The sequence below is a fragment of the Siphateles boraxobius genome, unplaced genomic scaffold, assembly GCF_051911475.1.
Source record: "Siphateles boraxobius isolate OS27281-9 unplaced genomic scaffold, OSU_SipBor_1 35, whole genome shotgun sequence".
In the NCBI taxonomy this organism is placed as follows: Eukaryota; Metazoa; Chordata; class Actinopteri; order Cypriniformes; family Leuciscidae; genus Siphateles; species Siphateles boraxobius.
In genome coordinates this window covers 3405525-3417744 of record NW_027508975.1, presented here as the reverse complement: position 1 = coordinate 3417744, position 12220 = coordinate 3405525, and the positions used below count along the sequence as shown (strand labels likewise).

At 38.8% G+C, this 12220-nt stretch overlaps 1 protein-coding gene across 4 annotated transcripts in view; it reads right to left on the bottom strand.

The window, feature by feature from the left end:
• Position 1: 1 nt before the first annotated feature.
• Positions 2 to 12220, bottom strand: part of slc25a13 (solute carrier family 25 member 13) — a 40148-nt gene continuing 27929 nt past the window's right edge. For all 4 annotated transcript variants that reach the window (XM_077196082.1, XM_077196083.1, XM_077196080.1 and 1 more), the window contains 5 exons: positions 10821 to 10961; positions 7077 to 7215; positions 5205 to 5363; positions 3040 to 3130; positions 2 to 984 (listed from right to left, as the gene is read on the bottom strand). In XM_077196082.1, coding sequence (XP_077052197.1) covers positions 816 to 984; positions 3040 to 3130; positions 5205 to 5363; positions 7077 to 7215; positions 10821 to 10961 — 699 coding nt within the window. In that variant the 3' untranslated portion in view covers positions 2 to 815. The remainder of the gene's footprint in view (positions 985 to 3039; positions 3131 to 5204; positions 5364 to 7076; positions 7216 to 10820; positions 10962 to 12220) is intronic.

The following is a 12220-nucleotide window of genomic DNA, read 5'->3' as shown; positions in this document are numbered from 1 at the left end:
GTTTCGTTTTGATCTTTTAATAAATCTTTCTTTCAATCAGTGCATCAATTGCTGCCATACTTTAAGAGTAAGGCACAATCTTTACACACTATATGTACAATCAGCTCTACTGTACAGCTCAATATAATGTCTTCACCTCAATTTTCAAGGGGTAAAGAAATACAGTACTAACATACAGTACATTATCTGTAAAAACCGAGTGTCCGGACTATAAATCAACATTGCTTGTATATCCCCAAAACACGATTCAAACATAAATATGAAATACTATAATAAATTCAAATGAGAGTGTCCACATCAGTAATGAAATGAATGTGAGAAGTATGTGATTTATGGTAAAAGGAGAAAAGAAAATGTAAACAGTTACACAAAAAATTCTTTGTTTAGTTTCAATTGGATATGCTTGTACTGTCAAAACTCTGCAATATGCATCAACTGACTTGTTCATTATATTAATTAAATTAAAGGGGATCAACTTTAGTAAATCTAACTGATCAGTTACATGAATTGATTGCGAAGGTCATAATCATTTTGGAAGTTTGTTAAAGGTTATTTTTGAGGTAAATAAATAAAAATACAATAAAATAAAGAATCAAATGAAAAATGATTTACATTTAAAATAAAACAGTCACACGACCTTCCCACTGAAGAATCCAGAACTTTGGTAGATCATCCCCATCTACTTTAAAGCTGTAATATGGATTAATAATTACATAAAACATCCTTTCCAGCTGATCTGCTGAAGGTTTTATGAGATTCATAAGTGTGTTTGTTGAAGTGTAGGGTAGCGTCACCCCATAGTGCAGGCGTTTGCCTCAAGCGTGGGGGGCGGCAGGCGCTCGGAATCGTGGTAGATGCAGTCCAAATTTACTCTCGATGCCAGCAAACGTGGCCACGGCCAACCTGAAGCCACCGATGTGGTCAGGATTGGGCGCCGGGAGGCTGATCCGAGACTTGGGAGTAGGCTCTGCGCCAGCTGGTTTTCTGTGGTGAGAAGAGAGAAGATGGATGAGGAGGAGGAGCAAAGGCAGACTTCACATTCTGCCCTGTCCTGTCCTGTCAAACAAGAATAAACAGCCTGCCTGCATAGTGAAAACAAGAATATTTTCCCCTCAAGTTATGGCACACAAAATAAATGAATAGACCAGAACCGGTTTCTTGCTTTCCTTTAAAAAAACAAAAAACTTCCATTAAGGACACAAATCCTATTTTAGGACGTCGTCTTAACATTTTAGCTTGAATGAAATCATAATCATGTAGTAGCTCAGTCAGTCTGTTAAAGCGAATAAAGCAGACGTGAATATAAAAACAATTCTTTTGAATTTGAGTGTCAGCAGAAGCAATAAAATGTCAATGTGTTTATGTAGAAACAAACATCTAAAAACAAAAATGCATCTTTTAATTCATTCTGTATATGCATGCTATTTTCTTAGATTCTCTATTTTAGCATAACGTGGTTCTGATTATACCTTCATATCTTCGTCAAATTATGTCATTGTATAATAACTGTATATTTGACTATCGTTCAAAATTTAGGGGCTATCAATCAAATCAGCATATTAGAATCATAGATTAGAATGATTTCTGAAGGATCATGTGACACTGAAGACTGGAGTAATGATGCTGAAAATTCAGCTTTGACATAAAAAATTGATCAAATAAATGCAGCCTTCTTTCAAAAGCATTAAAACATGTTACTGACACTAAACTTTGACACAGTAGTAGGACTGTAAAGTGGGGCTAGATTCATGTCTACAGATGCACGTCTCAGCACCTTATTGGTTATTGCCAGTATCATCCATAAAAATAAAATGTATATTAGCCAGTATTGCATATTTAATTTTTCCATACTATGGAAGTCAATGGAGAATCAACTGTTTGGTTACCCACATTCTTCAAAATATCTTCTTTTGTGTTCAGCAGAAGAAATTCATACAGTTTTTGGAACAACTTTAGGGTGAGTAAATGATGACAGAATTTTCTTTTTTAGGTGAACTCTCCCTTTGAGACCACTGTCTCTTTAAAATTATTCCACAGGTCTCTCCTCTATTAGAATGAACATTATAATGTTTTTATTTTATTATATTTATAGTACTATTAGTCATCAGTTAACAGTCATAACATGAAAGTAATTAAGTATCAGCTAGAATTTCAGTATTAGCGCATCCTCACTTTTTCTTTTCACATAAAATAATGTCAACTCAAAGAAATGTTTCAGATCTTCAAATATTTCAGCTACATGACTGTATGGTTTCACGCTGTCCTAAAATACAGTGTGTACCCTGAATGGAAAGGTTTGTAAAAAAGGCATTTATTTTGTCTTCCATAACTTGAGAGGAAAATATTCTTGTTTTTACAATTCAGTCAGGCGGTTTATCTCCAGTAAACATTTCGAAATGACAACACATGTTTAATAAAGTGCTCACTGAGCCACATGAATCAATTATACCAAAACAGGTATAAAAACAAATCCACACATAGGTCTATATATATATATATACGATGTTCTTTTATATGTGCCTGTGGTTTCTGGCTTTCAGGACAGCACAATGTTCCATGGGAAAATAAGGTCATTCTGTCCAGAACTGGAACAGACTCCAGTCGAAGCAATTCTCCCCACCTCAAATCACTTGGACACATTGAGCCATGTGGCTATGGAAGAGCATTTCTAGAAATGTCACCTCCAGGCTTTAGTGAGTCAGCTGACCCTTTCTAAATCATAAAGCGAAGGTGTTTTTCACTCCAGCAGGAGAGATAAAGATGCCGCAAACAGCTTTCAGTCCAGGCATTCGACACTTTCTTGTATAGCAATTATTAGGCCTCCCTGCCTCAGAAGTAACAAAGTGGACGTCGAAATGAGAGTCTTTGCTACAAAGCCAGCCCTCTCTAAACAGCTATTAATGAAATTTCAGGGCATCTGACATTTCACTGCTCTTCAAATTCACACTGTGTGCCCCAGAGCTTTTGTTCCTAATGGAAGAAATCTAAAGAAAGTGTTACTATAACATTTAAAAGTTTAAGGAAGTGTGAGAGTCTTACTGTCCACTGAAGTCCACGTAAAACCACCTCTGCAGCAGCTCATAGGTCACCAGCGTCACTCCAAACTGCGGCGAGGAGCGAAACACACGTGCTGAGCAGGAAAAACAAAGTTACATTCACGTGAAGCTTCAGCAAGCAGTCTGAACAGATTCTACATTTATTAAAAATGCTTTAGAAGGTGGTCATGCAGGAGTGCTAATACATACAATTATTAACACAAAAATCATCTGTTCACCGTATTGTCAGATTTGCAAGAGTCTTCTTAAAGGGATAGTTCACCCAAAAATGAAACTTCTGTGATTAATTACTCACCCTCATGTTGTTCCAAACCGTAAGTCTTTCGTTCATCTTCGGAACACAAATGAAGATCTTATTGATGAAATCTGAGTGTTTTCTGTCCCTCCATTGACAGCTACGCAACTATCACTGAAGCTTCAAAAAGTTCATAAAGAGATCGTAAAACTAATCCATATGAATTGAGCGTTTAGTCCAAATTTTCTGAAGAGACTCGATCGCTTTATATTATGAACAGATTGAATTTAGACTTTTTTTGACATTTACACATTAATCAGCGCACACATCAGTTGTTGTAAACAGAAGCTCAAGCATGTTCACTTGACGTGTGAGAACCAATGAGGTTCATTCTCCTGTTACGCATCACGTTAGAGCTTCTGCAAGAACCAATGAGGTTTGTTCTCTCGCATCAAGCAAGTTCGGTTGAGCTTCTGGTAATGTTCGCTGATCAATGTTTATAGGTGAATAAAAGCCTAAAATAAATCTGTTCATCATATAAAGTGATCGAGGCTCTTCAGAAAATTTGGATTAAAACACTCAATTCATATGGATTAGTTATACAATCTCTTTATGAACTTTTTGAAGCGTCAAAATAGTAGTTGCGTAGCTGTCAATGGAGGGACAGAAATCTCTCAGATTTCATCCAAAAGATCTTCATTTGTGTTCCGAAGATGAACGAAAGTCTTACGGGTTTGGAACGACATGAGTGTAATGAGTGAACTATCACTTTAAAAGAAAGTTTAGAAATTTCTTAAAAACATTTCTAAGAGGTCTGTAAGAATTCTTCTAAAGTTCTTGAATATTTTCCTAAAAACAATTAGTTCCAAAGACGCACTGATCAACTTAATGAAAAATCTCAAAAAGCTGTTGTCTAGCACTGCCTGCAGATTATCGTAATAATCATTAAGCACTGACAAATTTTTGTCACAAAAACCTTGTTTAGGATGACTTTTAAGAACATTCTTTTCAGGCATTCAATGCTATTCATTGAAAAACTTTCCTTAGGTCTCAAATCACATTTAGACTTGCGTTCAATTCAAATGTGGCAGGTCAAGATGTGTTTAATGTCAACAACATCTCATCATTGATGTCACACCAACTGTGACGCATCCTGACACACCGAATTTGAATCGAATGAGATTTGAGAGCTACGACAGGTGGGCGATTTTGGCGACTAAACTTTTTGTGGTTCACTGAAAAAAGAAATTCGTACAGGTTTGGAAATGTAAACGATGATGGAATTCACATTTTTTTGCTGAATTAACCCTTTAAAGGTGCTGCATGTAATAATTTTTTCTGTACTGAAGCATAACCATACTATATGTTTGCAGAGTTTTAGGAAACAAGCTAAGTTCAAATACTTGTTTTTCTGAAAAACATTGTTAAAGCCAGTTATTCTAGTCTCAGAATGTTTGTTTTGGTCTGTGTGATCCCGCCCACTGACAATTTACCCAATTGTATTCGACACACTGGGTTGCCAGTTGGAAGAAAACACAGTTTATTGCAGCCATGGAAGGCATGAAAATGACTTGGGTCAGAGATTGCAGATTCTACCCGACCTAAAAAGCCTCGGCATCCATCTAAAAATCTCTATGACCAGAGGCATATTAAAACTTCGCTTTCCTTTATCAAGTGCACTCGTTCCTGTTGCGTGTATTCAATCCGGCAACCCGTGTGAGCGTCGAGTCTGAGGAGGAGGATGCTGGGGAAACAACTCAAATATTTGAAATTAGGGTTGCAGTACCCATTCCAACCACTAGCGGTCAATATTACATACTGCACCTTTACTATATAAGGTCAACTGAAAAATCCTTTGGAGCAAAAAAAACAACATTAGCATGACTAGTTTCAGGTAAGTTGGCGAGATACACCTCCAGCTCCTTTCCAGAAGGCACGAGGTCCCTCCTCCTGAAGAATCTTCCAGAAACAGTCAATGAGTCCATTGTACGTGGTCTGACCTGCACGGGCAGCCACTTGTAACCGGGTCTTGATAACATCAGCAGGGGTCACCAGGGATGCGGCAGGCATGCCTAAAGAAAAATCACACATGTCAATGAAGAATCTGATTTGAATTCATTCGAAAATTGAAGTAATCGTTTTTGAATACATTTGACTCATATATCACATTAATATAATTTAATTCAGTTTTCAGGCCAGGATTAAAACATTAGCGTATGTAAACTCTGTGACTCCATCTTTGATTAACGCACAGCGTGCCATGAATTAGTTCCATTAAATAAATACAGACAGCCTATTTGATCAAATATTATAAATATCTCAAGCGGAAAGCTCCATTTATTCAGCATTATGCATCGTTTTTTTTTATTTTCAGGTTCAGACAATGCTTAATAATGAGGCTGGCATAAGCCCTGTCCCACGCTGTCCAGCACAAAAGCCACTGCGGCACCAATTCAGCTCTTAATAGCCTAAATCAGAGTTAGCATTTTGTCTGAGCAGCCACACCGCCATCAAACCGACTCTAACACATGTTCAAGAGCTTCATTTTAACATCTAAATAAAATACTTGCATCTGAATAATTACGTCCTTTCTCTCTGCTGACCTGCTTCGATGGACAAACCTTCACTGGAGCATAGAGCATAAAAATGAATTACTGAAACTAAACTCAAATCATTTTCAATATCAAAAAATAAAACTGGTTACAAATTAACTTCAGTTTTTAAATATATGGTGAACCCTTTACAAACTAGACAGAAATAACACTAGATTGCACTGAGAAATTGAATGAAATGCTGTTTTAATTGAGCCATTTTTAACAAAAATCTAAAGCAGAAACTAGAAAACTGAAATCAATTAAAAATAAATATCGTAGTGTGAATTACAGATCATAGATATAGAACTGTAAAAACGAAACTGTAAAGACAAATAAAAAGTAACATCGAAATAAAAACGTAATACATACATGCATTTCCACAAGAAGTAGAGGATAAAGCCAACTTTACATTGGTCGATGCCGTAGAAGTCTGCCTGCCATCACCAATAATGGCGCACAAACTGAGCGTGTAATTAAATTTCCCGAACTGACTGTAAATCACTAATTGCCTTAAAGCTCGAATCGCTGATAAATGGTAGACTGAATGATACATGCCATAAGAACATACCTAGCCATAAAAAGTTGCTTTAAACCATCTGACAGATATAAAACATTGGGAAAGAAAGGAATGCTAAGCTCTTTCTGACCATGTATGGCTTTTCAATCTCGTATCACGCTCCCGTCAAGAAGCAGTAAATCAAAAACGGCAAAAAGGATTAGAAATAAATATTAATTCTCTTTCACTTTACATTCCAAACCATACTGGCTTGGCTAAAGACGTGGCCTTTTAAACAATGTTTTCTTAAAGACGAACCACAAGAGTAAAATATTAAAAACAACATCAGATCTGGATCGTATTTTACATGTGACAAGGAAAGAGAGACTTGTAAAAATATTGCAAGTCAGATCTTGGATGTGTTGGCCTGGTCATGCCAGTATCGAAGGATCTGTTTATTGCTCCTGCAGTATGGCTACTTTGGGACTTTGAGATATTTTGTTCCTCTTTTAACACTCTCAAAGCTCAAAGCACAAACTTCCAGCCCCTTTATATTAAACAGTGGAAAATATCCAACCCTTGGCAGGCGCGCTGCACTTCAAAACACAGCCTAAATCACTGAGCACTCTAATTACGGCCAACCACAATGGAGCCAGTGGTGGCAGGCGGCTACCGGAGAGTGTGTGGTGGCTTACCCGCCAGCGCCCCTGCCAGCAACAGCCTGCCAGGTCCCACTCGCCCGTCTCCGTCGCTCAGGCCCGCCTTGATGTGTGCGTAGCAGGGGAAGTAGATGGCCGAGAAGGGGATGTCTCTCAGGAAACAGGCTTTTGCACCCTGGGGGCCAGAAAGATGGACACATGACGTCAAGAGAAATATTACAGAGATGTCTTTTTAATTCAGGGACCGCGGTAGTGCAGCATTGTGAGGTATTCTGGGAGTTCGGTTTATGGCGTGTTAATGTCAACCCTTCGGAATGAGTCTGTTTTGTGCCTTTTCTGACTTGTCACTTCAAATAAACATTCACCATGCTGTTTTTGCTTGGAACGGTCGCTGAGACTATTCTTGCTTCTGTCACCGCAAACAAAGCCGTACCTTCAACGGGATTGGGTTTCCTCGTCTCCAGCGAGCTGGCGAGCAGCCAGGAGTGAAGAAACAGAGAGATTTTCCTCTCAGCAGAACGCTTTAAAGCCCGGCTGAAGTGTGCTTTAGACAGGCTTCATTAAACTCGCAAGGTTAATCTGCAGCGTGTACACAGGTAGCACAGATAGCCGAGGTATCTCTTTCCTGAAGCGATCTTTGTGCTCTCCTGCGGGCCAGGGCAGACGGTCTGCTGAGAAACCAGATCAAAATCACCCCGCGTCCGAAAGGCCAGGCCTGGCTCATCAGCTTCGGCAGTGTTAATGTGGGAACATCTGGATCCACTGGCCCTCGGTGTGCATGATAACTCGATAACAGCACACTCGCAGGTGTGTGTGTGTGTGTGATATGAAGTGTGTGTGCTGAGGCTCTTGGTTTGGGAGTGTTGGTGGAGGCCCTGCAGCAGCAGAAGGGGAGAGGCGGGGTAATTAGGCTGACAAAGACAGCTCTGTGCCTGGGCCGGACCCTGAGGAGCCAGGCCGTCTGAGAGAAGCAGGCTGCAGCGCGTCTCCTGCTCTCAAAGCACATTGTCCGTGCGGCTCAGGAGAGACACAGATGGAGGGGAGGCACCGGATTCGACATTCTTACACACACAGGCTGTTGTGTGCCGTAGTGACCCCCCTCCGACCATGACTCTGAAATAAAGGCTTCTTTCCCACGACAGGCTGACAGGTGAGCCCTGGAGACTTACCTGCCTCGGCCAGACAGGAGCGCAAGCTTTTTTCCAGTGACCAGCCATCTGATTTACTGATAAGTGAAGCACATTCTACTGTAATCTACTGAGTGATATCGAAAGTGTATGAGAGATATTGATACTTAAAGGGATAGCTCACCCAAAATTGAAAATTAGCCCATGATTTACTCACCCTCAAGTCATCCTAGGTGTATATGACATTCTTCTTTCAGACAAATACAATCAGAGTTATATTTAAAAAAAAACTGGCTCTTCCAAGTTTTATAATGGCAGTGAATGGCCGTTTCTGTTTTAAAGTCCATAAAAGTGCATCCATTCATAATAAAAGTGCTCTGGGGGGTTAATAAAGGCCTTCTGAAGCAAAGCGATGCGTTTGTGTAAGAAAAATATCCATATTTATAACTTTACGAACATACAGATTCGACTTAACTGCAAAAGCGCAACTTCTTCGAGTAACGCGACGTACTTTTGGTATTTACGCTACGTCATGACTCAATACGCTACTTCCGACATCACAAGTTGCGTATGTTGCGCTCTAAGCACAAGTAGAATGCGTATGCTCGTTTGGCCTGGAGCTAGAATTTTACTTTGTAAAGTGTTAAATATGAATATTTTTCTAACACAAACGCATCGCTTCGCTTCAGAAGCCCTTTATTAAACCCCCAGAACTGTGTGAAGCACTTTTATGATGGATGGATGCACTTTGATGGACTTCAAAACAGAAACGGCCATTCACTGCCATTATAAAGCTTGGAAGAGCCAGGGCATTTTATCTCTGATTGTATTCGTCTGAAAGAAGAATGCCATATACACCTAGGATTACAGTACTTGAGGGTGAGTAAATCATGGGCTAATTTTCATTTTGGGGTGAACTATCCCTTTGAGAGACAACCTGAGAAATAAAAGGCTCAATGTAAAAGAGCCGTGAACCTTGTGTGGGCAATGTGGGTTTGAGTCTGACCTATATGCGTACATATACATAAATATACACAATATATATATATATATATATATATATATATATATATTAAGCAACTGTTTTTAACATTATTAATAAGAAGACATTTTCTTGACCAGCATATCGTATTAGAATGATTTTCGAAGGATCATGTGACACTGAAGACTGGAGTAATGATGTTGAAAATATTATAAATTGTAATAATATTTAAAAAATATTGTCTGTACTGTATTTTTCATCAAATTAATGTAGCTTTGGTGAGTATAAGAAACTTCTTTCAAAAACAAAAACAAATCTAACTGACCCCAACATTTTTAACATTATTCTCCCCATAATTTACTGTCCTCTCTATTGCCTTTTTAATAATTTTAAAAAAGTGAACATCAGTTATTATCACAGCAAAAAACAACATCAAGCATCTACATATATAATTAGCTCCACACATAACACCTACGCAGAGGTGAACGCGCCTCATTAATCTCTCTCCAGCTGTCCATTAATGTCAGAGAACGCAGCCACTGGATGAGATATGACCCAACACCATCATGGCAGTTCCCACAACGCTGTTTACACCAAAACACTCGCTCTCCGCAACCTCCTGCGCTCCAAGCCTCAGAAATGCAGCCCTGCATCCCTGCTCAGATGCACTGGAGATGTTCTCCTGCAGTGCTGCTGAGCCTCATGGGAAAACAGGACACAAAAGCAGCACTCAGGGAGCTGATCGAGAGGCTGGTGCTACCTGGCCCGACTGCGACAGCATCCCGCAGGGGGTGGATTGAGCCATGATGGTGATGGTGTGTGTGTGTGTGGGGGTGTGGAGACTTGCTGGAGAATGTGGAGCATGACTGAGGGACTCTGGGATATAAGAGGGAGTGCAGGGAGTTAATCCACAGGTGGGAGGCGCTAGAGAGCTGAGGATGCTCCTCTGGGTCTTTAGTGTGGTACAAAGTACAATATCGTCGAGATATATTTGGGTAGATATTAAATATACAAACTCTTAAATTTCTAAACAACAAAAAACTTTATACTAAATGTTTTTTTAGAACAGTATAAATAAATAATCGATCATTGAAAAGTTTAGGGTTGAACATTTTTTTTATGTCTCTTATGCTCATTAAGGCTGAATTTATTTGATAAAAAATACAGTAAAAACAGTAATTTTGTAAAAATATATTTACAATCTAAAATAACTGTTTTCAATTAAAATGTTTTTTAATTAAATTCAGCATCATTACTCCAGTCTTCTTCAGTCTCATGATCCTTCTGAAATCATTCTAATATTCTGACATGATGCTCAAAAAACATTTCTTCTTATTGTCAAAACCATGATAAAATCTTTTCAGGATTCTCTGAAAGTCCAAAAGAACAGCATTTATTTTAAATGGAAATCTTTTGTAACATTATAAATGTCTTGACTGTCACTTTTTATAAATATAAATAATAACTAATTAATGTAATGAGCATACTGAATTCAACCAAATGCTGACATTTACTATACATGAAACACTTCCTGCGACATATTTCCCACTCATTTATATTGTTTACTAAATAAGCAAAAGCATGTACCAGTGAAGTACATACCTCAAGCGCATAGATGTGCCTGATGTATGAGAATTAGGTTTCAGGCTGTTTTGTGTGAGTGAGACATACCTTGTACAGGCCGAAGAACCCCAGGTCACGGATGACAGAGAGAGCGCTGACGCGTGGCCCTGTGGTGATTTCTCCCGCCACCTGCAGTCGGATCTTCACGATCTCTAGAGGGTTTGTGAAGATCACCTGAGATCCCCCAGCCTGAAGATCAACAACACAAGCATACAGCTTTTCACAGAGCTTCATAGACATTCATGTTTTTGAGTGGTTTTGAGAAGTGGGGAAAATATGTATGTAGAGATCATCTGAGGCAAGCCTGTTACTATCGTAATTACGTTCTGATAAACGCAAAGTGGAAAAACAAAAATGACAAGAGGGAAGTAATGTGATATTCTCATTGTAAGAGGACAATGCTTCAAGCTGGGCCCTGAGAATGATTGTGCTATTGTCACTCTTTGTAGGAGGAGGAGGTTGAACCTGCCAAAGACAGACGGTGCCTGAAACATCACACAGAACGCAGGCCCCTGGGGGCCTCTCAAAAAACAACCTCATGTCTCCAACCTTGTACTTGCGAGGCAGATAAAAAGCCTCAGCAGGTTGGAACAGGTTCCTCCGGGTTCTTTGAAATGATTCGAGTTTGACATGACAGCATCTGAAGCTGCAACAGAAGCATTTAAACGTGTCTCGCCAAAGAGGCTGTCCGCTTGCCGCCTCCGTGCCCTATCTTTCCTGTTGCTCATAGTTACTGAGGCTGCACACAGAAAAACAGAGCAGTGTAATTAGATGGAAATCAGTTTCCATGGATTTCTTCTCCTTCCCTCAGACCTCCTTTTGAATACATAAGGGCCTTACTGTTTGTTTGTTGTTGGTTTTATTCCTCCATTCTTTCAGAGATATTAACGTACTTACGGGAATCTGGTAAATGAGTCTCGAATCTCACAAGTTTGCGCATTTAAAAATCCCACTGAGTACGAGGCAGCATATTTAAAAATAAAGATCATTATCATCTCATTGAAGGTGCTCTTTAAATAGGACGGAGCAGATTGACCCACACTTCCCTTCCAGAGGAAATTACAGCTCGACATACAGAGAGAACTGCCTACCTTTCACAACTCACAGCTACGACTTAATAGTTGGCACATTTCGTGAATACAGTTTATTTTGGTGTCCAATTATCTTTTTTTAAAGTATTAGAGACACAAATCCTTTTTTTTTTTTAGAACAATCAGAAATATTAGATAAACTATTATCTAACATAAAATTAATCTAGCATGAAGACTAAAATAGTGACTTGCTTTGTCTAGTCCCACCTCAGGTCTTGACCTCCTCTATTGTATCTAACAATTGAAATCATTTAAATCAAATACATTTTTACAATTGACTGAAAAGATATTAAAATCATAGTCATTAATTTTTTTTAATATACATATAATATATTTAATATAAATTTTTTATATATA